The sequence below is a fragment of the Thunnus maccoyii genome, chromosome 20 (assembly GCF_910596095.1).
Source record: "Thunnus maccoyii chromosome 20, fThuMac1.1, whole genome shotgun sequence".
Classification (NCBI taxonomy): domain Eukaryota; kingdom Metazoa; phylum Chordata; class Actinopteri; order Scombriformes; family Scombridae; genus Thunnus; species Thunnus maccoyii.
The window spans coordinates 23240081-23267999 of record NC_056552.1 but is presented as its reverse complement, the minus strand read 5'-3'; the positions used below and the strand labels follow the sequence as shown (position 1 = coordinate 23267999).

Here is a 27919-nt window from a genome sequence, read left to right as displayed (position 1 = left end):
TCTGAGACTGACAGGTATGCAGTGCACACGAGGGTAAAAAAACATGTGGTAGAAAGAAATATAAACATCATAAGTGGATGCCAGTGCGAAAGGGAGCCACTGGAGCATTCTGAAATCTGCAAAACAAACCTGTAGCGACCCACCTATAAATGGTCGCTCTTCAGGTCTGGACCCATAGTTTAAGAAACTATAGCCTTTATCATAACTGGTGTTTCTAGTCAAAATAGATGCATTGCTGCAGTGTGACTGATTAGAAATGACACCAGTAGAGGATTCAAATGTTTTTATTGCTGAAACACAACAGGCAGGAGCTAATATTGAACATCTTTACTGTAATTTGTGAAAGAAAAAATAAAATGATAAAATTAGAACCCCAGCCTAAAGGAGAAATAAATGAGTGGACTCACTTTCTGTGACTGTGGTCCAAAACAGAAAATAAGATCATGGTCAATGAAGAAACATTGAAAAAATGTAACATGTTTTTATGGTTTAATTATAATTCAGACCAACACTTATCAACACAGTAACACTTTCACATATCCAATTATTTTATAGATGATGAATAATAAAAACTAAATTGAAGAATGGCAATTATATTACACTTAAGTTAGTGCTTATTGTTTTTCTGTCCACAGCAGTAGTTTGACAAATGATATAAGACCAGCTTTACAACGGTGTTTGTCCATCCAATTTTAGACTTTCATGTACGCTGCTCTTATATTTCCTTTTTGAAACTTCTTGTTGGAAACTTCAACAATCAAATTTGATTAGAAGTGTAGAAGCTGGCTTTTGGGACAGGAAATGCTGGTAATACGGTCCAGGCTCTCAAATGCCAAGTTCTCCTGACCTCCTGTGGTCCTTCTAGTCATGTATTTGCATGGAAGACTTTTGGATTGGAAACAGTCTTTGGACAAGTATCTTCTGCCCCTGTCTTAAGAGTTTAAATACACTACTTAAAATGAGGGCTGGACTAAGAATTTGAATAGTAGCATGGCAGCAGCGATTTTTGAAGCCAACCCCTACCCATCCATACCAAACAAATTTACAATGTTTGAAGCAAACTTCTGAAATCAAAATGCGTCATTCATTAGAACACTGTATCAAACATACACATCAATAATTACCATCATGCTATTACAATGTAAATTAAAGCTACAAAACATTTAGCAGCTAAAACCTGGCACTAAATTCAACCAGGACCATAGCTCATTTTATAGTGCATTTTTGTCTTTTCAACCACCACATACTTACATCACAGCCCACATCCTGAACCTGAATGTTCAACAGGCTTTTACACTCTTCTCTAAGTGCACTTGTGATGCCATAACAGTCTCTAGGTTAACAAACGTATTGAGAAATGCTGTCAGCATTCACTCATTATAACCTTGGCCATCCAGTCAGACCTGGCCACCAGTAACCTCAGTCTGTCACCTGATGATTGGATCAGCTCCTTTCCACTGAGAAAGACAAAGAGTTGGAAGAGATATTAAAGAAAATAGAGTTTTAGATATGAGTTGTTGTCTTTTTTACTCAGATTTGGACTGTTTACCTTTGGTAGTCCAGTCCAAGCAGACTGACTCCATTAACAGCCAGGATCCTGTCTCCTGGTGCCAGCTTCTCACTCCGGGCTGCAGGAGAGTCTGGGACCACTGCACGGATGAAGATGCCTTTCACTTTCAATAAAGTGTCCTAGAACATGAGGTCAAAATGTCAAGGATACACGACACACAAGGTTTTGTAGTCAACTACCACACTACCACCTTTAAGTTAAAAAAAAAAATCATTCCTTTTTCTCACCATCCATGTGTGCTTAAGCCGTGTTCATGTCAGAGGTATCGTGATTAAGAGATTCTGACTTGTAAATAGCATTCACATAAACATCCAAGTCATAATTACAACCTGTGACCTCCCCTAAAAGTACACTTTTATATCACTGTAGGACGGTGAGAAGTTCAATCATTGAAGGTCAGCAAAAATAAAGATGTACATCTGGTGTCAGGTTGATTTAACTATGAATTATGAGGTCTAGATCTCTTCCACTCACCCTTGTGTCAACCAGAGCAAGACCAAGTCCTCTTTCACCTCGCTCCAGCTCCAAACTAAAGACCTCATCGTTATTGTCATCATAATGGTCGTCCGCCTCTTCCTCCTCCTGCTCCTCTTCTTCCTCTTTTAGTTCAACAATTATGTTCATACTGTTGCAATCTGATTTCAAACGGTCTACTTTCAGTGCAGCCAGGCATTCAAACACTAAACCACCTGAAGAGAAAACAAAGGACATTTTATTTTCATTTTCCGAAAAACAAGCAGAAGAAAACCATGAATGGTAATGTCTTTCTGTACCTTCATCATGTGTATCTACACCAGAGGACCAGGGGAGTGTCTCACTGTCAACCTTCATCCATTTATCTTGGTCTGCCTTCACCAAATGAACAGGATCTATAATGTGGGGGGTGTTGGGTGGGGTGAGGAGACAGGAGGGGTCCAGTGCCGACCTCCTCATCTCAGAGGTGTCCGTCTCTCTTGTCTGCAGCTCCAGATTCCTTAGCTTCTGGGACAAAAGGAGGGCACCGCAGGAGCTGAACTCATCGAGGTACTGGGTGGAAGAGGGAGACGATGGTGATGGGGGTGATGGAGGTAAGGCAGTAGAGGCATTAGAGGGTGGGTGGTTCTGGACAGTAGCCTGAGATAAGACCATCTCAACTGGTGATGTATCCAAGGTTTCCAGACTGGCTTTTGGAAGAATATCTATCTTAGTCGGTTTATCCTCCATGGGAGTGGTACCACCCTGGACGACAAATAGCATTAGAACAATAGGGATAAACTGGAAAACCATTTTTCAAAATTGGAATAATGTAAAGCAATAGTTTGACATTTTTGAGAAATATGCTTATTTTCTTGCGTGCTGAGACTAAGATGAGAAGATAAATACCACACTCATATCTGTACACTAAATATGAAGGTAGAGCCAGCAGGCAGTTCGCTTAGCTTAGCATAAAGACATGTAACTTGTTTAATAATGACCTTTCTTACCTCTTTACCATTTGACAGAGTCAGAACTTCTCATTTAAATCTCAGCAAGAAAGGGAATAAGCATTTCCTACAGTGTCTGACTACTGCTTTAGAGAGACAGTGTCCTAGCTAACCATCTCCTAGTTACAGCTAGCATAGAGGGCACAAAGACTGGGAGCAGAGGGAAACAGCTAGCCTGACTCTTTCATAAGTTACCAGCACGTCTTAAACTCACAAATGAACACTTATTTTGTTTATTTAATCTGTATGAAAACCAAAGTCTTAAAACAATAAGTTGTGGTTTTACATAATTATTATAGGACTATTTCTTGGCTAGGACCAGTGACCTCTGAATCAAAAAGAGCACAATGGAAAAATATCAAAACTGGAGCTTTTGACAGTTTTTGACTTGCTTAGTGGCTGTATTACAGCATAAAGCAAGGCATACAGAGGCAGTGACTGAATGATTACTGGAAATGTCTGAATACAGTGCGTGCTATTTACTAGAAAAGATAATTAGCCCTTCACGGTCAACTACAAACAGGCATCAGAGCAGTGAATTGAATGGGTCATTGATATTGCTGCATTTTCTAGGAAAAAACGAGTTCAAGCTCAAAAACACTGCAGGGGATTGTAGAGACTGTGAAATTCAACAATTTTCAGTTAATAAAAAATGTGCACATATTCATTATAAAACGTGTCAGCCCAGCATTCAAAGCACACAGTATTAATTTAATTTAATATTAATTGATTTGTCACCACTTGGGGGCAGTGCAGCAAGATGTTAACACAACATTGATACACTGTATTATCACTTTATAAAATTAGAATGGCAAACATGTTAGCAAACAGTTGCCTATTGACATACCCAGCAGATATGGAGCAACATTAGCATTTATTTGGAGTCTTGTTTCTTCTTGTTGTTTTGGTCTCCACTAACTCCTGAGGGAAATACAATATCTGGCTTTTTAGCTACCAAATGCTCCAACATGGTCATCAGCTGGTTGCCAACTTTGTCTGTATGCTGATGGTGCTAGTAGATAGATTTAAGAGAGCTTTTTTTGCTGAAAACAGCTGATTGCTGTGTATGGACATAAGGGTGTTGAGAATTGTGAGACTGAACCAAAAATTAGTTGTTAATACAAAAATATTGACTATAGCATTTTTAAAGCACTATGTGTGGTGGCCTCCAGTGGTAGCGGTAGTTGACTCCTCTGTCCAACAACACATAGCAATACACCAATGCTAGGCTTTAAAAAGAGGAAGTAGAAGCAGGTCCTGCGGCATAATTTTTTTATTCTGAAAAAGTTTCCATAAACCTTTATGATGCCTACTTTGCCTCTACAGGCAAGTATAAAAACTTCCATTACTCATATTTCCCAGTAGGGATGGGAATTGATACCAATGCCATTATCAATTCTGCTTATCGGTCCAATTCTTTATCGATTCCCTTATCAATTCCTGATCAAATTTTTGTGTGGAAAAAAGTAGGCCTACACAGGTTTTCAGTGTCATTGCAACTATTTTATTACCGCCATTGTTTATCAATGGCCTTGCATGCTGATGAATATATGAAACATAACTGGTAGAAAAGATAAATGGTCCGCAGCCAAAAGTTAACTGCATTAATTAATTAATTAATTGATTTGAAAGCATCTTACAGTCTCTTGTCTCTATGAGAATAACAAAATGAGCAAGAGGAGTGCTCCGCTGTGTTATTAACGTCATAAGTGGACAGCAGCCTCTCTGCTGCACTGTCAGCTCTGGGGAAAGTCATCGTTGTCTAAGAAGCTGAGCGGGTGCAGGGTTTTTGAGGTGGAACAGACTGAGCACTGAGTCATTTTTTTCACCTCAGAGTTGGTTTAAGTTGTTTAATGCTTCAGTGTGTGTTAGTCAGCCGGTCCACTAACATTAGTCTATGAGTGACAGCATAGAAAGTTCACAGTATACTTCACATTCGTAACAAAGGTAATTATTTACTCAAACTTAAATCAAAACATGTTTGCAACCGCTGACTTTTTTGAAGATGAATTACAAGACAGCTGAAGATAACTTTAGCGTGTATGCGTTGTAAACAGTCCAGAGGCTGCACTGCCCTCGCAGTCGAGTTCCGCCTTTTTCGTTCTGTCAACATCACATGCTTGGGCATCAATAAGAGAAATTGAAAAGCTTGGAGGTATACAATTCCAATGGATCGGACAATTTGGAACCCATTCTCAACTGGAACCAGTTCTGAATTCCCATCTCTATTTCCCAGCCTATTGAAGTATTATTATTGTTCAGCATACCTATTTCAAATATCATGTTAAAACCAAAAGACATGAATGACATTTTCGGTACCTGGTGGTCCCCAGTAGCTGTGACTTCATTGGACTGTGAGTCACAGAGGTTGGAAATGAACTCTTGAAGCATGTCCAGCTGTTCTCTCAAGGCTGAATCTGTTACTGCCCTTCTCAGTTGGAACTGGTAACCCCCATCTGGCAGCACTAGAGGATGGTGGGTGTCAAAAGTCTCCAAGATCTCAGCTGAAGATGGAAGGGGTATATTGAATTAAAATAAAATTACAAGAAATTAAAGATAAAAATTGTATATGGGAGTTTGTGGATTATATTCATATCCAAAGCTGGTATTGTGAATTGCAGCAGGAACAATAGGCCAACAGTATGTTAACCTCTCACCAGTTCTATGAGCTGCTGCTTGGTCATGTACAGATGGAGCCCAGGTGTGTCTGCAGGGAGATGCTGGGCTGTAAAGACTCAGCAGGTGGTTCAACTGGGCTGGCCTCAGGGCAGGGTGGTCAGATCGCAAGGACACCCAAGATGTCTGCACGCACACACACACACACACCATTAGAATCAAATATTCAAAGCAAAACAATCAAAACACTGAAAGTGAATTATGTATTCAGATCCTCTCTCTCGCTGCTCTCCTCAGATGCAGACAAGTCGCAGATTTTCAAAGGCAGCATCCTCGGAAAATACCACAAAGTAGAGGCTTTCCTGGGGGAGGGCGGATTTGGCTTTGTAAGCAAATGCTGCAATACCAAGACCAACAGAGCAAAGGCCATCAATGTGAATAAGAATCACCCAGAAATTGTATGGCAAGCAATAGAGGAAATTGCCATTCTCAAGCGCCTGCAGTGTCTGGATACTGACACATGTAACATCGTCAGGTGGAATGGCTTTCTCTTTAATAGGGACCATATCTGCCTGAACTTTGAGCTCCTGGATCTCAGAGAGGAAAAAAAAGCAGTCTTTCCAAAGAGCTGAATCCAGGTATTTATCTGTTGACCACAGTTCTGTCCCATTTGAGGTCCATGGGAATCATTCACGCTGACCTCAAACCAGACAACATTATGGTGGTGGACTGCCAGCAGCGGCCACTGAAAGTTTAACTGAAAGACTTTGGCCTGGCCCTTCATGTCTCTGCTGCTGTGCCAAGTGGTCTGTGTGCAGACCACCTGGTACCACACACCAGAGGTCATGCTACATATTCCTTTCAACAAGGCCATTGACATGTGGTCTCTGAGCTTTGTAGCAGCAGAGCTGGCGGCTGGTTACCCACTGTACCCCGGGGACACGGACTACAACATCTTGAGATATATCATCGAGACTCAGGGTCACCCAGCAGACTATATCTTGGATCAAGGACAGGAAACTGCCTACTACTTTCATGAACAGAGCAACAGCCAGCAGCTGTGGAAATTCAAGACTCCTCGGGAGTTCACCAACAGGACTGACTACCACGCATGAGAGACGAGATACATCAGGCTCAAGTGTCTTGATTACCTTGAGAAGCTGATGATGAAGGAGTGGGGACATCAGGGAAGCTTTTGTTAGCGAACCTGATAAAGAGGATGCTACAGCTGGACACTGAGCTACAAATTCAACCCCTGGAGTTAAAAACACAGCCCTCTCATTCATTTGAATCAGGGCGGTGTGTTGATGCAGCTGGGGTGCCATCTCAGAGGGCTCGGTAAAAGAACGCAGAGGTCATCCGGCAAAAAAAGTGAACCGGGCTCAACTCTTGCTGCAACGCAACATCATCCGGCAAGGCACTGCGTTGGCCAATCACATACATGTAAGCACTCATTCCCGGTGGATTACTCTGTAACATGAACGCCATATTCAACTGTTTACCTCACAATGAAAGATACAACAGTTGCTGTGGTCATAACTTTCCAGAGTTGTAAAATCCTGTCTGTGAGTATTACAAACCACCTTGCTGTGTTTTGGTGTCTGATAAGCCTTTAAATTAATTAATCTGTAGCAATTAATGTAATTTGACTTCCTGGATTGTATTTCATTGTCTCACTGGTAACTTAAACAACACGCACCCACCAACACAGCCCCTTGCACTGTTTTAACGCAGGGCTGATTTCTGTCTGAACGCTGCCAAAGAAACACGGCTGGTTGAGGCATTTCTTCAGAGGAATTGCAGGTGCTCTCCACCTTTTCTTCTCTGTTGATGGAGAGGAAAGGTACTGAGCCCAGGAGGGGCTATGGAGAAAAAAAAACTAATTTGTGCTCTGGATTTCATAATTTGTGCTCTCAATTTAATAATCTGTGCTCTCGATTTAACGGAATCCACCCTCATGCCATTCTCTCATCCGGTGTACACCCTCACAATGGATCGCTTGGACTTTAAAAAGGTTATATTTTGATCTTGAACTAAGATATGAGGATTCACTTTAAGCGCAACACTGTTACCTCTGAGATCCCTTATAATATAGAAAAAGTCTGTTATCCTGTAGAATATGTTCCACAGGATAACAGACCATAAACACTGTCATGCTACTGCGGATGTCATCCAGTTCATAAAAAGTCAGCTTCAGAGTTCTGGAGTGCCTCATAGATGAAGGTGGATGCGCAACAAGCGCAAAGAACATGGCCTTTTTGTGAGAAAGGAGGACATACAACTAATCCTGGCTGCCTTGGATCCAGCTTGGATCAGTAATGTGACATTACAGTTTGTTACAAGAAGACAAAGTCTGTGTCGCTTTCTTCAAACTTCAGGCTGACTGAATGTGTCTGGTGGCCTCTACAAGAGTGGAACAAGCAAAATAGTTAAATCGAGAATATGAATTAATAATTTGAGAGCACAATTTTTTTTCTCCATGGCCCATACAGGGCTCTGTAGAAAAGCAACAGACAGCAGTTTGAACGTTTTCAGTCAACCCTTTTCACAGCAGACATTTTGACTTATCAAAACAGGAAAAGTAAAGGTGGAATTAAACAGGTTGGTAGATGGTAAAATCACACGTGGTCAAAATCATTTCTGTACGATGTAAACATGAATGCCTTCCTGTGTTCTTTTCATCAGGTTGTGTAGTAATACTTTTCGTGTATTTGGGATTTTGTAAAGCAATGTAGTCAGAATGCTACAGCTAAGGCAGTGTGAGCTAGCTTCGCACAACGTACATGCTGCAGGTCATCATGTTTTAATTTAAAGTTCCTAGTTAATGTTGTGTCTTTGGTTAAATCTCCTGTTATTTTATTAGTTTTGGTTCTTATTTTGGGTAAATATGAGTTCCGAAAGACCATTTTGTGTACATATCTTTGCCGTTTTCCGTTAGCATTATGCTAAGTGAGGATTAGTATCCTGTCAGCCAGCCCACCAGGAAATCTATTTGAAAATAGTAGTGCATTTATTAAAGCTGTCAGCAGCAGAACAAAATGCATTTAGTGAATATTTTTTCAACTCCCTTGCAGAAATCACCATGTTAAATCCTCAGCCTGTTATGTCTGTGGTGAATATTTATAGTTGGATAAACCTAACTCTGCAGAGTGTGTGGAGTGTATGTGTTTTTTACCTGCAGTAAATTCTTTCTAGGCGTAGCCAGCAGATTGATAGCCGACGAGAGCGTGTGTGTGTGCTCCAAAGCCAGTTCCCCCAGTCCAGCTGCATGGGCCCAGTCCAGGAGCAGATCAAGATTGGCCCGCATACGCACGCCTCTGGACCACTGGTAGAAACCTGGCTCTGAGCCTGTGTACACATCAAGAGAGAGTCATCTTTGAAATATGTTATTAGATTATCAGCTCAGGTTACTCAAGCGTTAGGTCTAAAATATTTGAATACTGGAAGTTGTGATGATTCTGAGAAGAGTTACGAGTTCCCCATTACTCCAAGACACACATTCATTATTCTTTGTATCAAACAAAGCAAATACAGATTTGACAACTGCACAAGCGTCTGTAACTTATAGCACTCCAGAGAGAATGAAAAACAATAAGGCTGGTGATGTTTTATATTTTCCTTTCATGGCCCAGGTTTAAGACACCCACTATGAAATGACTATGCTACTAGTTTGATTCTTGTAGTGGATGTTGGTTGCATCCATCCATTGTAATCCACCACTCATTTCCTGTCAGCTCTTTACTGTTTCCTATCTAATGAAGACAAATACCCTCCAAAAGTACTACACAATAAACATCAGTGAGTCTCACTGTTGCACTGGGTGACATGTTCCTTCATTACTATGAACATGCAGGCACTGTATTTTATTTTGAGTCAATCCCATATCCATCCATTCAGCCACCAAGCCACGCACTGAAGCCTTAATTAATGACCAGCACAAGGGAAGCTAGCCACCGCTTCTCACAGTGAATCCACCAATGCATTTTCACATCAATCTCATTATTTAACATTATTAGAGAGCAAAATCTGCTCTCTGTTTAATAAACTCCTTTTTGCTTGCATGGTGTATGTCAAACCTCTCGTTGGATATTAATTTATTCAACAATTGGCATGACTGAAAATTTAAAATATAGAAAGGATGTGCTGGTCTGATTATTAATGTGGTTGTAATAGTTTTTTTTTAACTTCTGCTCCAGTTGCATCGTGAGGGAAAGACTGATCTGATATGAGACGATCAATCTCCTCAAAACTTTAAAATGGGCTCTTTCACAATGTTTCCTAGTTTATAAAACTGATTTCAGTGTCTTTGTACGTGAGAGATGATGATTGTAATAATTGTCTTACAACCAGAAAAAATGCACATTTCTTCCTCTCTCTACATTTTTTAACTTGTGCTGCTGCAGCCTTTAAATTAATCTGGCAGCATTAAACTCACACTTGTGTTACAAAAATGTTATTAGGTTGAACCTGGAAAGATTGCTTTTGTGACATCTACGGCAAAGTGACCATGGTGCTATTGCATACATAAGAGAGACACATTAACTGCCATCACTTTAACGGACAGGGGTGCATGTCTGAGAGGGGTTTTATATGCAGCCACTGTTATATGCAGGCTAGTGTTTATGTATGTATTGTATGCACTGGTACCTCTCTCCATGAGTGAGTTGAAAAGTGATGCATTGATGAAGTAGAAGAGGTAGGCGATGAGCTGTGAGGAAATCTCTGGGTGGAGCTGACAGTCCGAGAGTAGTCTCCGAGTCTCGGTCAGGACCTCCACAACCTGCTCGATCTCACTAGGGACCTGCAGCCCACTGCTACCCAGGACCCGGGTACCCTCACCAATCACCTGCAGGTCAGGGCTCTCCCTGAATGGGTTGCAGTCCAGAAGTGCCGGCAGGATGGGGTACAGGACCTGATAAGACAGAATCACTTGAATAAAGGGAACTGAGCAGCTCAGTATAAGAGCGACTCAATCATCCATGTAGAGCTGGAGATTGTTGACAATTCCTGTGGGTCAGTTTGAGGTCAGAAAAGTTAATTTTGCGCGGTAAATGTTCTGATCACTGGAAAAAGACTAAAACATGTAACCCGCTAACCCAGATTTCAGACCACCCATGTTGCCTCTGCATGTCTGCGCCTTTCTGTTTCTCTCACTACAGCATAGCTGATGTAAGATTAGACATGAAAACCAGAAGAAAGAGCAGAAAAAAGGGAGACAGAGTTCGTAACATTTCCTCCCTTTAAGCCAAAGGTCCTCGCTGCTCTTCAGAGCGAGCCCAGACAACGATAGCATTGTTCGGGGCTAATTGTACACAGACATCCCCCTTCCCCTCCAATCTCGCTCTTACACCCACCAAGCTTCCGAGGCCAGCGCCAGCCGTAGATCCACATTCCTAAAAAGCTGAATATGGCTCATGTGGGCTTGGCATGGTGCTGCAACAGGACTGCTGAGTGAAGAGTTCTGAAGGAATCCACCCTGAGCAGATCGTTTTACATTTACTGTAAGGCCCCAGGCAGCCAGGGCAGGCTGAACATGAACAGTAGAACACAGCCACGGCTCCCATCACACATGAGACAATGGAAATGGGTGAACATTAAACCAAATAATCTTGCAGAGTCTCTGGTTGGAAAATGTCGCTCAGCGGAGCCAACCAAAGAGGCTTCATTCATTCAACAAGGCAGGATTCTGGGTTTACCACATGCATCCGTGGCACGTATTGTCCCAAAGTCAAAAAATAAAGTATGTACTCTGTGTTGTCTACTTATTTGTGCATTCATTGTGATGGACAAGTAAACATACAGTCTGCCCACAACCCTGGATAAGTGCATCTGTATTCATCACAACATGTCTTCAGTTGGAATAGCTGGTCACCAGTGGCGCCTTTTGTTTTCCGTCCCACAGCAATTACCCTTATGTTGGATGGACGAGCATGAAATACCCCAAATGTAAACTGAGATTTAAGAAAATGTTGATGCTTCTGATCCAATTTAGATCTGAATTGTGAATTGTGAAGATGGCAGAGTTGGATGGAAGGTGAAACAGCAAGGTGAGCTAGACAAAAAAAAAAAAAAAAAAAAAAAAAATCTGCTCAGTCTTTATTTCTCCTGCCTGCCTTGTTTTTACGCCCTGGAACATTAAAACCCCCTCCTTGCACAAACTGAATCCAGAGTCAGACTGGCTTCACAGTAGGCATTGACATAAATCACTATATCAACTTTGTGCTCTAGTAGGGGGGAAGAATAGATGCTAGGGTAAATCATCCAGCCTTAGCCAGGTTAGTCCTCAGCTTGACACTGGTGACTTCACCACATTCCTCATAAAAGTCCAAGATAGAAGTGAATCAGAGCCTGCTGTGAAGTGACAGGCAAGATGGATGACACAACTCGCCTGAATTAACTGGCCAGACCAAAAAACAAAAAAACAACCAAAAACAAGACTGTCCGCACTAAGCCAGCTAAATCTGAAATTGTGTGTGCATGTGAAAATGTCCAAACTAGTGTTTTCGTTACAACCTCCATACTAAAATGCCCAAACAATAGGAAAAAAGTCAAATCTCTTCTTTTCCCTGCTCATTTGGTAAGAAAATTGTGCATGACAACCAGCATTAGGCAGTAACGCATGACTTTCGAATCATGAATCACGCTAATGTGATTTCTTTGTTCAGTAAGGATCAGTATAAGGTACAGAGCCCAGGAGGGGCCATGGAGGGGGGAAAAACAAATTCATGCTCTAGATTTAGTAATTTGTGCTCTCAATTTAGTAATTTGTGCTATCAGCTTAACGGAATTCACCCTTATGCTATTCTCTTGTCTGGTGCGCACCCTCACTGTGGATCGCTTGGATTTAATGAGGTTTTATTTTGATGATTTCTAAGATATGTGAATATTTATTAAGTACAACACTGTGCGGATGTCATCCAGTTCTCAGCTTCAGTTATGTGGACATGGATGTATTATATATATATATATGTGTGTGTGTGTGTGTGTGTGTGTGTGTGTGTTTGTTATGTATTATATTCTCTTCGTACATCCATGGTTGTGGAGCACTTCCTGGCTGCCTTGGGTCTAGCTTGGAACAGTAACTGACTTCACAGAGGAAACATTTTCGTCGCTTTCTTCAAACGCCTGGCTGACTGGCAAAATAGTTAAATCAAGAGCATAAATTACAAATTCAAGAGCACAAATTAGTTTTTTAATTACATTACTTACAATTATTACATTACAGTTACTTATTCCAGTAACACTGCATTACTTCTATATTTTGGGAGTTAGCTTGTTTGCTGTCTTACTAGAAGTTAAATTGGACAGCTAATGTCAATTTTGTTTCTCTGACTTTAGTGGAAAGAAACATCTGGGACATATTAGCTTAGTAAAATGTTTGGTTATTTACATGTTGTTTCTTATTAGCTGGCTAGCTAAGCTAACGTTTATTAAAAGAGTAAGTAACTAAATTTGTCTGCTGTATAGAAGTTAGTAATTGTTAATTAATTAACTTAGCTCAGTACTGATCACAGCCAACATTTGTTCTGAAGTGAAAGTGTTAGCTTGGTTATTCTGCTGAGTCTTAGCTGGTTAAACCTCCTTTTACGGTTAGGAAATTGTGCATCACAACCATTAGGCAGTAATGTATGACTTTTGAATCATGAATCATGGACAGAAACATCCAGAACACATTAGCTTAGAAAAGTGTTTGGTTATATGTTGTTTCTTGTTAGCTTATTTCTTGTTAGCTGGATAGCTAGGCTAACGTAAATTACGAGTAAAGAGTAATGTTACTAAGTTTATCTGCTGTATTGTAATTAGTAAAGTAATGTAATTATTTTCTCAAAGAGTAATAAGTAATTGATCACATTTGCCAAATAACTTAGTTCAACACTGATCACAGCCAACATCGGTTCAGAAGTGGGACCGTTAGCTTGGTTTTTCTGCTGAGTCTTAGCTAGTTAAACCTCCTTTTTTGACCCCTTCTCTTCATGATCACCAATGTTGTGTTTTAACACAGCCAAACTCACAATTTAATATTCCTGATTTAAAGATTTTTCTATTTCTGTTGTCAGACAGTGAACAAGTATAAACAGTGACTTAATCACCACTCATGAATGTTAACTGCTAACAGTAACTTCGTGTCTGATCTGGCTCACGCATCATGTTCCAAAAACTCTATTTTTCTCATCCACATTAAAGCACGTGGCTGGAGTTTTCAGATACACATTGGAGAGAGTTTTTGAAAAGCTCAATTTTTGGGTTGTAAAAAAATGCCAGCTTATTGTGTAAGGCGGTCAAAAAGGAGAGATTTTTTTTTTTTTGGCATTTTCAGATTTAGCCAGCTTAGTGTGGATATACTCTGAAAGAACACCACAAAAGCATAAATTGCCATGGTAGGGGTATTTAAAATATATTGAAAAACGTCAGCATGACATTAAATTTGCATGAGATTACTGACAAGCCACATCTGGAAGTCATTTCATCAGAAATGAAGGCTGTCTAAAAGGCAGGTAGTTAGATAACCACATCCTCCAGCACTGAGCAAAAAAGTGTGTTGTCTAAAACTTGTAGAACAGCAAGTATTCAGAAATTTCTATAGTTTCCTCTTAAGAGATACATATCACGTCATATCACCAACTTCCTTCCTGCATGGGAAACTGATGTAGAAGATGCCTCAAATGTGGTACATCTGACTTCCAATTGGCAGGACATGTGAGACCTTGGCTGCCGCTAATGACCTGTCAGACCAGCGCTGTGCTAATGCTGTGTGACCCAGTACTTGACATAGTTTCCTTTTTCTTTGGCGCTGTGCTCGTCACTTGGCAGTTGCTGGTTAGGAGCATTCAGGTTGCTGGTAGAGCAATGCAAAAAAGAATTGGAGTGGACATATAATGTCTTGTTCAGCTACTGATAGAGTAGGGAGAACTGTTCAAAAAAGGAATTTGTTACATGAGATTGTCTGAACTTAAATAGGCCAATCTCAATAGTATTTTTTGGACAGTGTTTTGACCCACACCCACACAGCTCAACTGGAAATTTGTCTGAAACGTTCCCGGCACAATTCCATGTCATGGGTGGGGTGCGTCAGTGAAACTGCACACAAGTGGATACTGCGGCTACCATGAAATACCTCTTTCTCTTTCTCTCAGTAACACTGTGAGCATACAGTCTCATTCAAACTTCACAAAATCACATACAGTTTTTTAAAACTACTGCTACTTCACTTTCACAGATAGGCAGTCTTTACTGGCAAGATGAGGAAAGTTTGGTGAACTTAATTACCCAGATATCCTGTGGTGTCAGTGAAATTCTCTTTAGACCAAAACTTATTTTTCTTATTAGCTGAGGCGATGAGGTAATACAGGAATGCCGAAATTAATTCATTCAACACTTCTTATCAGCTGAGAATAATTACAGTATGTGACCATACCCCAAAATAACTGCAGCAAATGTTGTATTCTACAATGTCTCAGTTATTTGAAGTTTTACATTAAAGTTGCATTAGTTGATTTTCTCTTAGCCACTTCAGTGCAGCAGAACAACCTTAACTAAGTGCAATATTCACTGTCCTTTTAGCTCTGTTTTGGCCTCCACCAACTCCTAGAGTTGGTGCTGGGCAGGTAGTGTACAGTAACTAAAAACAGCTGACTTCTGTGGCCAGAAACGAGGTCGATAAGTACAATAAGGATGACTCAAATCAGTAAAGTTGTGAGCTGGAAATCCAAAACAATGAGCTGAAAGATGGAAAAAAGCAACTTATAGCTGAGGGGAACTGCAGAGTGGGGTGATAATTCTCTGTGGGCTCATCACTAAGACACCTTTCACATTACACAAAAACATTTGATCTGTTGTTGATAGAGAAATATTGATTAGTGCAGCTTTAAGATCTCTCCTTGTGTGGTCTGTCAGAACTTCACATGGGGAACACGTTCCTTTGTGTAACAGTTTTAAAAGAAAAACATGTCTAGTACTTCTTTTGTGTACCTAACATCTTGTCACAGCTAATCAACTGAAATATTAGAAGCTGCAATGCAAAGATCCCTTGGCAACACTTAGACACCCCTGGATTGACTCCTTTATCCTCCCCCAACACACACACACACACATACACACAAAGGCCCTCGGTGTCCTGTCTCTTTCCCATGTCATAATGCCCTCAGTGTGGTCTGGCTGTGTGGCTGGTCGCTCTATTAGAAAGCTGTCAGTGCGGCTAACTGGGCTCTTTATTCTCAGCCTGTCTCTGATTATTTTCTTAAACTACACATCATAACCATCAGTGAGAGTACCAGATGGAGCCACAACACAGGCCTGGCTTGACTCTTCTTGGTGGCTAAAGTTAGGTAGAGATTTTGCTTCCCATGTAAGACACAGGACTACATATAAAGTCATTATTTAATAAAGCATGCTATTGTAATACTGCCTTCTCCACCAAGGTGTATTGTGACAAATATTCCAGTTAAGTATAATCACACATGTCTACTTAGATGTAGCCTCTCACCTTGGTGATGTAGTACACACACTGCTGGAAGGCGAGCATGATGACCTCCTCCAGGACAGCCATTGTCTCCTCACTGGCTGAACGGACACAGGACAGACGTAGCTCCAACAAGGCTGAAAAGCACACAAACACATTAATCATATACATATATATCTGTACATGATAGGTGCAGTTTTGAATAATCAATGTATCTTAAAGTTGCACCAGACACTTTTTGCACTTTTTGGCAGTGAGATAGAAAAATAAATGGCTTTATTACCCAGAAATATTCAAACACATCATCAGTAAACTCTCTTATTTTGGTGAATCAAAGAGGTGAACATGAAAAAAAAAATGTTTCAGTGGAAAGTCTGCTGAGTAGTAAAAGTTTTGTGTTTAGCTCTTCTTGCTGACAAATATTTCACATCTGCGACCAACCGTCGAAAAGCAAATCTGTGTTGTCATGGTCATGATTTAAGCTGATAAATTGTAGCAACGGTGCAGCTTTAATTGTTCACACGCTCACATAATCAATGTATTACATAAGAAGGTCAACGGGTGACTAACCCAAGTTCTCCACCTCCTCGCTCTCTGCTTCTTCCCTTTCTTCTTCATCCTCCTGTCCCTGCTCTTTTCTGGTTCTCCACTCCAGAATAAGAGGCAGCTGGTACTGGATGAACTGCAGCAGCTCCAGACTGTTAGACATCCATACCACCAGGGGGCGCAGTCCTGAGATCACCTCCTCAAGGCTGAGAAGCTGCAGATCTTCTGGGTTTGAGCCTTCACCATTGAGACTGCAAAACAGGAAAATACATCTGTAGATATATCTGCAGTGTAATCAGTCACATGAATGATGGCTGAAGAAAGAAATGAATGTGTGCTTACACTTCAGGTTGAACCGCAGCTAGGTCCTTAGTGTACTCCTGCGTGACAACAAAAAACAACTTTACCATGCATGCATAACAATATAGTGGTCACAATTAATTAAAACATCATTAATGTACATAAAAATACATCTATTGTGAGAGATTTGGCAGGCTTAAATCCTCAGGAGCTTTAGAGAAAACACCTCTTGTTTATAATCTATACAAGCCTTCAGGTTGCGGTCAGGCTCAAATTGAGTTTAAAAAGTTTCTTTACCTCAAAAGCAATCAATAACCCTTCAAATAGCTACATTTTCAAATCAGGTACATAGCAGACTACACATGGCAGCTCATTACATTTTGCCCAGAGCCTCAGAAACCCTCACGTACTCATATTCTGGAATATTAACTTCCACTGATTTGCTGTCTGTCAGTTTGTGATAATTTGATTAAACATAAATTCATGTGGGAATATATAGCATGTAAGGGTAATATTAGCTCATATAAAAAAGGGATTTAAATCTAGATGACATGTGGCCTCTGCAGAAGACAGCACCTCAAGATTGTGTGAAAATGCTGGTCGTAAACCTGCATTCAAACACAACATTGACAAATTATCACCTTATGAGGTTGTTATGGAAAATATGTTAGCAGCTATTTACACATCCTCATAACTCCTATGTTATGTTACATATATCTGAGAAATATGTGGCTCTTAGCTGCTAAGTGCTCCACTATGTTCAGCAGCTGGTTGCCATTTCATGCCGTAGAGGTAGCTTACAATGTGTTTATCAGAGTGCTGTGGCTAAAAAAAAAAAAAAAAGCCTGCCTGCTGCATTTGGAAACAATGCTGATAAGACTGAACCAAAACAGTAATGTTGAGCGCTGTAAAACCAAAACAATGAGCTTAAAGATGCTAAAGGGCTGCAGGGTTGGGTGATAACTCTGGGGTTTTGTCACAAAGACTGACTCCTTTCACATTGCACATTTGATCCTTTGTTAATATAAAGATATTGATTATATCAGCTAGCAGATCTTCAATCACCACTTTTATTACAACTCACCCACATGACACTCTGAACTCCGCTTGCAATAAGCAGCAGAAGCCTGCGCAGGTCTGAGGTATGAAGACATGTGGATGAATACTGAACACACATGCACAGCAACAATGCAACAGTCAGCACTGGTTTGTCTTGGACTCTGCTACTTTCCATAGCAATAATTGTTTTGACAATGTGATGTTCGTGCACCGTCTCATAGTTCAAAGTCAAGCTGTGGCCCTCGGGTGATTTTAGAAAGGGGGGGCCTCTGTTCGGGCTCTGTTTGCTGCTCGGGCTCTGGAGGTCAGTGCAGGTTGAGATGCAGGTGTTGCAGAATATCATTTCTCTGGTATGGCTTGTTGTAGTGGCAGAAGTGGTGTGACCCAGCAGGCTGGGGATCGTAGACAAGCTGGGCTCAGATGCAGTGCTGTTAACTTCCTTCATTTCCAGGAGAGAAACAAGAAATATGAAGTATTATCTACATGTTAGTTATATGCACTCAGTCAGTCAGACAAATGAAGATCTTACCTGATACTATACAATATATGTAAGACAATATAAATACGGTTGCTATTTTATATGTACAGTTTTCTTATGATCAACAACTGGTATCTCCTGTATCTTCATATTACCTTGTGCGTCAAAGCTAAGGGATCCTTGAAGAGAAACAGGTAGTGCTGTCCCAGTCCAATAACGTCACCAGGGCTAAGCTGTACTTCATTCCTCAGTACCTCACCATTTCTCATAACGATGGCATCTTGACAAGGGGAGAGCATGGTGGGGCCGCCAGTGCTATGGCGATGGAAATAGCAGTGTTTTGGAAATATGTCAGGGGCAAAGAGGAGGATGTCAGGCTTTGATACATCATGGTCACTTTGTCGACCCATTACAATGTTTGGGCTCGCAAGTAGGTAGATGATGAAGTCCTGAGTGGGGAGATAAATAGAAAGATGAATGTTATACATTAACAAACAATGTATAAATATTGATTGGAAATTCTCCTTTTTTTGGATTTTGTCTCCAACTCTGATGCTGTTAAGATCACTCACTGTGTGATGTTTATTCACTTTTCAGAGAGGGTACTAGTACCTTACTGTATGGAAGCTAACGTTAGATAATGTTTGATAAATATTGCTGTGTAACTGACATTACTGGGTGCTTATTTTATGACTATTCTACTTGTGCTACTGCTACACTATGTTTTAGCATTTACCATTATCCCTTAACTGTCACTTGATGCCACAAAAGTTGCTGTTCAGCACAAGTTACAGTCTTGCCGTAAGTCAAGTCCAAGTCATTTGACTCAAGTTCACGTCTCTGTCCAGCATTGTGACTTGTTTTACTTTGGATTCTCTAGGTGGTGCTCTTTGTTTGTTTCACTGACTTCCCAGCACTCCTCTCTACGTTCTGCTATTCTAATGAACCACAGTTGAGATGTACTTACTGCATGCCTTTGGTCTTCAAACACATAAAGAGAAAATGCAAAAATTTTAACCTAGCCAAAGGCTTACCCACTACTTTGCTTTATTATTTGGTGACAGAGTTAGTAATTAAAGATTTAATATGGCACTGATATTTATTTCTTTCACTACTGGCTACGTAACAACAGTCTCTCTCAGTGAAAGCTTAACAGACTGATCATGTGGAGGTATTACAGTCTTGATCCAAGCCTGATTAGACAAACAATGTTTTATTAATCACAGTGAGTGGCAAGCACAATGTGAAGGGATTATTATGTTTGACATTGCCCTTGTGACGCCTGTCTTTTCCAACAAGACAGATTTAAACCAGCTGAATTACTTCACAAATAAACTCCCTAAACCATGTTCATAATAGTATTTCTTGTGGTAGATGATAATATGCTTATATGAAGGGTCCTTTGGGGAAACAAATAACTCTGACGCAGAGTCAGAATCAGTGTGTGGGATTTAGCCTCTGCGTGTGTGCCTGCATGTGGCAGTTGCCCACTGTTGAAAACCACTGGTAATCAGTCAGGAAGCAGTGCTAAAGTTGTTTTTTTTCTGTTTCCTGATCAGTGTTTTGACACACAAAGTTTTTCTTTGCACAGTTGGCTGACTTCACACAGTGATTCACCCCTCTTTCTCTCTGTTTACACTGGGAAAGCATGATTTAAGACCAGCTGTGATGTTTTATTTTACAATGAGTAAAGCCCATACTACAGTAGTTATTCCATTAATCTGTTGGAATGGCATATATGCAGTTGACAATGATAAGACGCAGAAATATTGTACCTCTTGAAAATTGTCATTTTTTAAAACAATGCGTCCTTAATTTCCAGACAAAAGTATTCAAAAGCAGCTTTTCATTTCTAGCCAGCAACTGTAGATTTTGCCGTCGGAAATGACAACCGTCGCCAGAAAATACATCAGCTGTAGCTAGCTAGCTGATTAAGGTAACGTTGAAAGAGAGAGCTAATTTTGTTTTATTATAATAACTTTTAGAAGCCTACAGAAATAAAATACAGTAATTCATAGTAAATGCAGTAAAAATTGGAGGAACACCAATTAAGTTGATTAATCTATCGACCCCTTGTAGGGCTCCCTTTTACAACCACTGTTGTGAAAGACTGAGGCTAAAGCTGGATGTCTCCTTGCTAACTGATTAGCAAAGTAGAAAATGTGGAATAAAGAAACATCATTGTTCTTGTTTTGCAGTGTAGAGCTAGTTAGTCCTAAAAGCATGACAAGGAAAATGTGAGATCACTGTTTTTTCATTATTATTATTGTTATTATTTATTATTATGTCCCTGTTTGGTTGCTATAAATCCAATACAGAGCAAGACAGTTTCTAACATTAGCCTAAACTATGATAGCATTCAAGACTGACTTCCTCACTATTGGGAAATAATGTACAGTGGATATGCAGGTCGTGAACAGGTTGTTTTTTTAACATAACCTGTAACCCTACAAACTAATATATAGTTATTTAATGATATGCTCTAGCCATGCTTGGTTACTATTGAGATAGTTATCTGGACATGCTAACGGTTGTAGCTTAGGGCAGATAAACACACTGTTTAATCCCTTCCTTACACTCTTGCTCTTGTGTATTTGGTTTTGGAAAGACTAAAAATAGACAGCACCTTCAAACCTTCCAATATTATGGTATTGGTCTAACTACAGCTCCGTGTACACCACTTTAACATGTGAGGGAATCAAAGCTTGTTAGGCCTACCATACCTGGTTATAATTACTAAGCTCTGATTGGGGAGGAGCTGAACGAAACGTCAATTGCTGAATGTGTGTTTGAATGAGATACCTGTGCGAGGCTGCAGCCCTGCAGCAGCAGCAGGTATGGACAGTCAAGAGGAGGGTGAATGGAGTACTGTGTGGTGTTATCGTCGCTGCTCTCCGTCTCCTCCCTCTCAGACTCCTCTCCTTCCCGCTCGCTTCTCGACCTCGACGGACAGAGGGTCTCTGTTTTGGACTGCGACCTGCTGTCCCGCTCTGAGTGAACTGCGATGTGAATGTGATTCTGTTCTGCGCTTCTTTTTTTTGAGCGCTCCAGGCTCTGCACTGAAGTTTGATTCAGCTTCTTGCTTTGATCACTGAGACATTTATCATGATCTGTGTCCTGCGTGGTCTCTGTATCAGAATCTAAGAGGTCCATCTCACTTTTGCTCCTCCACAGTTTATGGCTTCGCCCTGAAGTCCTCTCTATGAGTGTGGAGTTCACTCTGGAGCGGCTTTTCTGCAGCTTACGAGCCTGGGCATTGATACCTAACAGGGAGACGAATAAACAAATAAAATGGTTGAGAATCAGATTGAGCACTGCTGTTCAAACTATGTGCAAATTGAGCTGCTATATAAATACATTAAGCACAGAGGTAATGGAATTCGGTGATAGGGCAACACCCGTTTTTTTCCTGAAGTAAGGTGAGGTGTGTGAGAGCCTGTGTGCATTCAGTCATTTGTACATCGTGTATTTATGCCAGAGTCAACATAGAGAAGCCACATACAGGAAACAGGCCTCAGTGGAAAGAAAGACAGAGCTCATGGAAATAAAAAAAAAAAACCCACACAGCAGGCATCCACAAGCTGACACTGATAGAATGCTATCACAGGCTGTGCCATTCATAAAAGCCAAACACAAAACAGGACGCACTCTTACACCATGACCACAGCTGTGTCAACCACAGCCAGAGCTTCCAGTAGAAATGATAGTGGAAATGACAGAAAGTGGTACACCCTGCACGTTTACGATGCCATGTAGTGTTGGTGTCACGCATCTGCGGAAAGTTCTGGGTATTTTTCTGTTGTATCATGCTTTGTAAATATCAGTTGATTATATATTTTTTTTCCATGTAAAGCTTTTATAGCATTATGTGAAAACAGTAATGTGTAACAGAGTGGGTGTGCCATTGAAAGAGGTTTAATTAAATAACAGGGTGTCTGCCATGTTCATTAAATTTAAAGTTCCTCGACCGTTTTAATGGCGGTAAGAATTAAATATAAGTCCAAATTGTAACAGAAATTGAAAAGAAAGGAAAAAAGACATTGTAGACCTATTAAAATATAGTTTGGTCTGTGTGGCTTGGCTGATTTTCACTGGAAAAACAGTGTGCCAACAAACCACATTTTTACTGTGAGAACTCTAAAACTGAATTTAATACTGACAATGCTTTATTGAAAGTATAGACTCTTATTCTAGGACATGCAGTCACCCTGAATTAGGATGTGGTATTCTATGAAATGATCAGTCTCTAGAGCACCCTGAGGCTGGAGTGAGGCACTGTACCAGCAGTGATAGTATCTTTGTCTTTGGATGTCTCCTCCTCTACCAAGCTTCTCCTCTGGATTTCAAACCGTCTTGCCAGACCCTCTCTAGGTTTCCATAGCGATTGCAGGAGGAGGGGCTTCTCGTTGTCGCCCACCACTCGGAACCCTTCTGTCCTCCACTGATGTCCGCCAATGGAGCCAATGGAGTCGCAGAGAACGTAGGATACCGCCTCTTCCTTGCCCAGGCCATACCTGGATGACATGGTGAGGTTAAAAACACTTGGGTAAAATGAATTTATCTCTCAAAATGTGGTAGTGCACTTTTAGAAACTTCTTGTTTCTTGCATTCACAATGGATAATAGTAACTACTCTACTTTAAGCCTCTATGCATAAAGTACTAAGTTTGCTGCTAAAGCCTTACTTGATCTGGTATGACCAGTAGCTTATGAGGGCTAATTTTAGATATTATTGCAAAACTGACATTTCTGAGTCTGTTTGCTGACTTAATGACTCTTCTCTAACCCATAAGAACCCATGGTGACACAGGTGTCACCAACCCTGTCAATATTCTGGAAAATTCCTTATTCAGCCATATCCTTGACTTTAACTCATGAAGTCCCTAAGTGACATCTACTGAACATCCTGGTACAGTCCTGTGACAATGTGTGAATCTGTGTACCCATGACATCACTTCCAAAATGGCAGTGTGCCCGGTCAGCAAATGGCAGAGGTAGCTAATTTTAAAAAGCTTGTTTTTTGTTACTAACGGTAAGTTTCAACCCATTTAACAATTCTGATGCTTTAATAAGATGTCCTGTATTACATTTAACCTGTTCTGACCACAATTCTTGAACAAGTTGATATAAAATGAGTTAGGGAAATATTGTTGTGACATATATGTGACATTACAGATCTTTGACACTAGGGGTTAGAATTTTTAAAAAAAATTCAGAAATGTGTTCCTTGTGGTCCATTTGGTCTGTTTTATATTCCCCATAATTTTCCTTTAAGGAGAACTGGGTCCGGGTTCTTATGGGCTAATTACTGCTATTGTTATCCTACATGCTAGCATTAACATTATTGCGCAATTGTTACTGACTGCTGTTCAGCAAAGTTAAATAGGCTCACTTCAAACCTGCTTTCATTGTTTATTTTTGGCATTTGAGAACAGAACAATAAGCTGTAAACACAGTATTTAATGACATATTATCACCTTATAATGCTTATACAGCAAATGTACATGTTAGCAAAGAGTTGCTTATTTACATATCCAGCAGACATGGGGCAACATTAGCATTCATTTGGAATCATATTGCTGGCCACCAAACAAATTTAAGTCCAATATTCACTCTCATTTTACATCTGGTTGATCTCCACCAACTCCTGAGAAAAATATCTGGCTCTTTAGCTGCTAAATGCTCCATTGTGTTCACCAGTTAGCAGCTAACTTTATCTGTCTGTCTGTTTGGTGCTGGGCAGGAAGTGTACAGTGGGTTTATCAGAGCATTTTCACTGAAGACGGATGCCTGCTATATCTAAAAACAGGGAATATTTTGATATACAAATATTGATTAGAGCAGCTTTAGCAGCTCAAGATAAAATCTTTCCATTGACATTCCATTAAAACCACATGTAGTAGAGATTAACTAATTAACTTATCAAGAATCACAAGTTGCCATGTGTCTAATGTATTTGCTAACCCATTACCAAATGTGTGATCGTGCAATGATACGGCTAAATGTCACTGCTACAGTGTAAAACTTTCACTGAGGGAAGAGGGAAATGCTTTAGTCTTTCCTCTACACACTGAATACCACTTGTATTAATCATTCCATTATGTTTTTGGCTGAAACATAAGCAAAGACTGACAGACACTCACTCTCCAGAGAGGCCGCCCCAACGCTCTTGCCGACACTGGCTGTCTTTCACGCAAGTCTGTGGTTTGCTCTAGACCTTCTCAGAACAACTAAATGAACTATTTGGCACACATACACTGTGTGCACTGTACTGCAAATACAATAAACAGAACAACGGGTCAAGTCGACTTCGTTCATCAAAATTTATACTAATCACAACAACATGAACGTGCTAACCTTTCATCAGTCGCCAAATTCAAAGCATCAAAGACTGCTCTGACTGCTATTATTTACAAAAATGTAGCACAAAGGTATATTACAGAGGAGGAAACATGTGGATGGACAAAGAACTCCCCACCCTGAGAAGACACACAAGGATACACATATGGCAAGCAGACACACATGTGCACAGATAACACATTGCCTTACCGTTCAAGGGCCTCTTTGACTAGCTCTTTTGCACTGGAGTGTGTGGTGGCCAGGACACTCTTATAGTGAGCTCCTTTACAGATTTCACTCCCGAAGATCTTCAGGATTCCTGGAGCAGTTATCTGATTGGACAGCTCAGATGGGTCCTCTGCGAGAGCATTTGTCAAGTTCACTGCATAGCAAGACATGATGACAAAACAGATGAGAGGTTTAACACTGGCTTGTAATTTTGTAGTTCATGAGCATTGATGCCAGACCACATTTACCATATGCCTTGTTGCAAAAACAAACGATGTATCTCAAATATACTAACACAACATTTACACTGTTTGTCTATCTGCACAGTGCACTGTTTTGGCAGTTTATATACAATATATCAATAGTGTGTACTAACAGGAAATGTTGTAAGGCATGCGTTGACAGCATTGGTTCCTCCATTTCTGTTTCATAATAGTGCTATTCAAAACCACATTGAAAAATCAAGCATTTTACGTATGCATGTTGGCATTTGTATGTATAATTTTGTATGTAAAATTTGTTTTGTCAACTATCCATGGTGCGAGTCAAACTACAATGAGAATGACTGTACAGTATTCATCAGGGACACAGATAATGTTGCCTCTCCCTTAACATAATATTAAATGCAGGGTAAAGGCCATAGATGCTGCCAGTTATCTCAGTGGTGGTTTGTTAGTTCACCCTAATTAAAGACCCCCCTCAGCAATTTAGTGTATCACTTCCATAAAGTTTGGGTTCTCACAAGACACAGATTTAAAAAAGAATGGTCAAAATCCATGCAGCTGAGACCAAGATATCTTAGCTTTCAGTCTCTAGTACATTTCAAACTCTGAAATGCTGGATCCTACATTTCTCATAATGCAACACAGCATTTTTTCACAATCAGATCTTCTCTACCTGATAAAACCCAATGTCTTTCAAACTCCATGCCTTCAGTCTGTAAAGCAGAATTTCTGTTATAATTTATTTGTTTCCAGTTGAAGGCATTTAAAATAATGTCTCAAAATAAATGCAGTAATGATTCATTAATGTTACAGCACCCTTCATATCTATGTCAACTAATGACAACAAAATCCCAGAACAAACACGCAGAAAGAAAAGTAAAGTCAGCGTGACGTACTGCTGCCCTTCCGTGATGACCTGAGGCTTGAGGTCAGGGCCATAGAGCTTGAGCTGGAGGCCGGGCGACGGAAGACACCTGAGAGGCGGTTGGTATGGCGATGGATGCGGCTCTTGCTGGGCTGTCTGACGGCCACACCCTCAGCTGACCTGCCGGTGGATGAACTGCCAGTGGATGTACCTGATCTGATGAGTGACGGAGATAGACGGAGAGAGTCCTTGATCAAGACCTATCTTGCTGAAGTGTTCGAAAGCAAGGCACTAAAATCCCTACCAGCTTGTCTGCCCCTTCATTTCAGACTCTGACTTCTCTGTGGAAAGGCAGGGAGAGAGGGAGGAAAGAGACTGCGGAGGAGAGATAAATGGCTCAAAAAGGAGAGAAGATGAAAATGTTGGATGATTTAAAAGAGGGAGGAACAGAAGACTAGAAATGTGAACTACAGTCGATGAACAGTACGTGATAATGTAAAATAACATGAGAAGCCAAGGGAAAACAGTGTAAAAAGCACAGTAGAAGACAAAACTAGCAGTTATACCATAAAACGTGCATCAAATATACAGCATATAAATAATAATACATACATGTCTGTCCCCAGCACTATTCCGTCCAGCCTCTTTCACCATGCCTCCCTCAGCTCTCTCAGAACATGAATGAAATAATGAAGTGTTGTTTTCTGCCGACCAAGCCTGTAAGCTTCTTATCACTATGGTTCAAAGGTTCTCTGCAGTTGCGCCACCACTTGGATATGAACTTTTCTGATAATTTCTGATAAATCATATTAGTGAAACTGGTTGAAGTCTGATGAAAATGCCATGATGGAGTGATGGCACAAGACTGTCAGTGGTTTAATTATTTTAAAGCAAGGCGCTGTAATGAGTACTTCATTTCTGCTGTGAAGTCTTGTTGAAAAAATGTGTATTTAAAGAAAAAATACTTTTATTCCATCAAATAATTGTACTTTGTGTATGTCTTCCCCTTAAACCAATTAAAGTGCTGCAACTCTTTTTCAGAAAGAAACTAGAATTCATTTTTAAGAGCAAGAGAAAAGAATAACACATTCTTAAACAAAGAAAAGCAAAAACCTGCCAAATGACTGTTTCATTTATACAAAAGCTGTGTTTGTTGCAGTTGTTGATACTCACTGCTGAGATCCATCACTTGTCTTCCTTCCCAGCTTGACAAAGCGTCTCTTTGGAGAAGCTGAAGATAAATTCGGTGGTCTTGGAGGGAGAGAGCGCAACTCCTCAGAGGAAGTGTCCATCTGATTCATTCCTTTCTGATCGACTGTTTCAGCTCTAGTAAACCGTTGCGGGTTGTTTTAAATGAACAGAGAGGGTTCTTATCATGTCCCACCAGAGCGCAGTCTCTGATGCACACAGATGCTTCATTCCTAGGATGTTTCATGCAGGACGAGCGGCGCAAAGCCACTCAGCTGCTGCTTCATTTTACGCACTCCGGAACAGGCGCTGCAGATGTTTCCAGCTCTCATCCAGCTGTTGGAGTTGCTGTAGCCTGGCTGTTCAGCCCACAACCCGACGTCTCGAGTTACAGCTTCACTTCACGCTGTTCAAATCAAGACACATGAAAGCGGGGGGAAAATACTGCTGAACGCCAACAACTGAGAATGCAGACAAAAAATGAGACGCCGTCTCTCATCCACAATCTATTACGCTTTGTTTCAAATTCATAACGAACGCGCTCTCCAGATGTGCGTCCACAGCGCAACTGCTTGGAGATGCCAA

At 40.6% G+C, this 27919-nt stretch overlaps 1 protein-coding gene across 3 annotated transcripts; it reads right to left on the bottom strand.

The window, feature by feature from the left end:
* Nucleotides 1-268: 268 nt before the first annotated feature.
* Nucleotides 269-27919, bottom strand: si:ch211-176g6.2 (ras-associating and dilute domain-containing protein). Of its 3 annotated transcripts, none has more exons than XM_042396409.1 (18): nt 27320-27919; nt 26178-26362; nt 25040-25211; nt 22773-23005; nt 21294-21754; nt 18647-18940; nt 18039-18452; nt 16997-17034; nt 16679-16905; nt 16133-16245; nt 10297-10561; nt 8825-8997; nt 5691-5835; nt 5353-5537; nt 2344-2788; nt 2045-2259; nt 1550-1689; nt 269-1457 (listed from the first exon to the last, which is right to left on the bottom strand). In XM_042396409.1, the coding sequence occupies exons 1-18, from the start codon at nt 27445-27447 to the stop codon at nt 1364-1366; spliced, it is 3927 nt and encodes a 1308-aa protein (XP_042252343.1). In that variant the 5' UTR covers nt 27448-27919; the 3' UTR covers nt 269-1363. The 3 variants fall into 3 exon arrangements, with proteins under 3 accessions (XP_042252343.1, XP_042252344.1, XP_042252345.1); XM_042396410.1 differs by having other exon boundaries at nt 2344-2596; XM_042396411.1 differs by lacking the exons at nt 26178-26362; nt 27320-27919 and adding an exon at nt 25434-26108.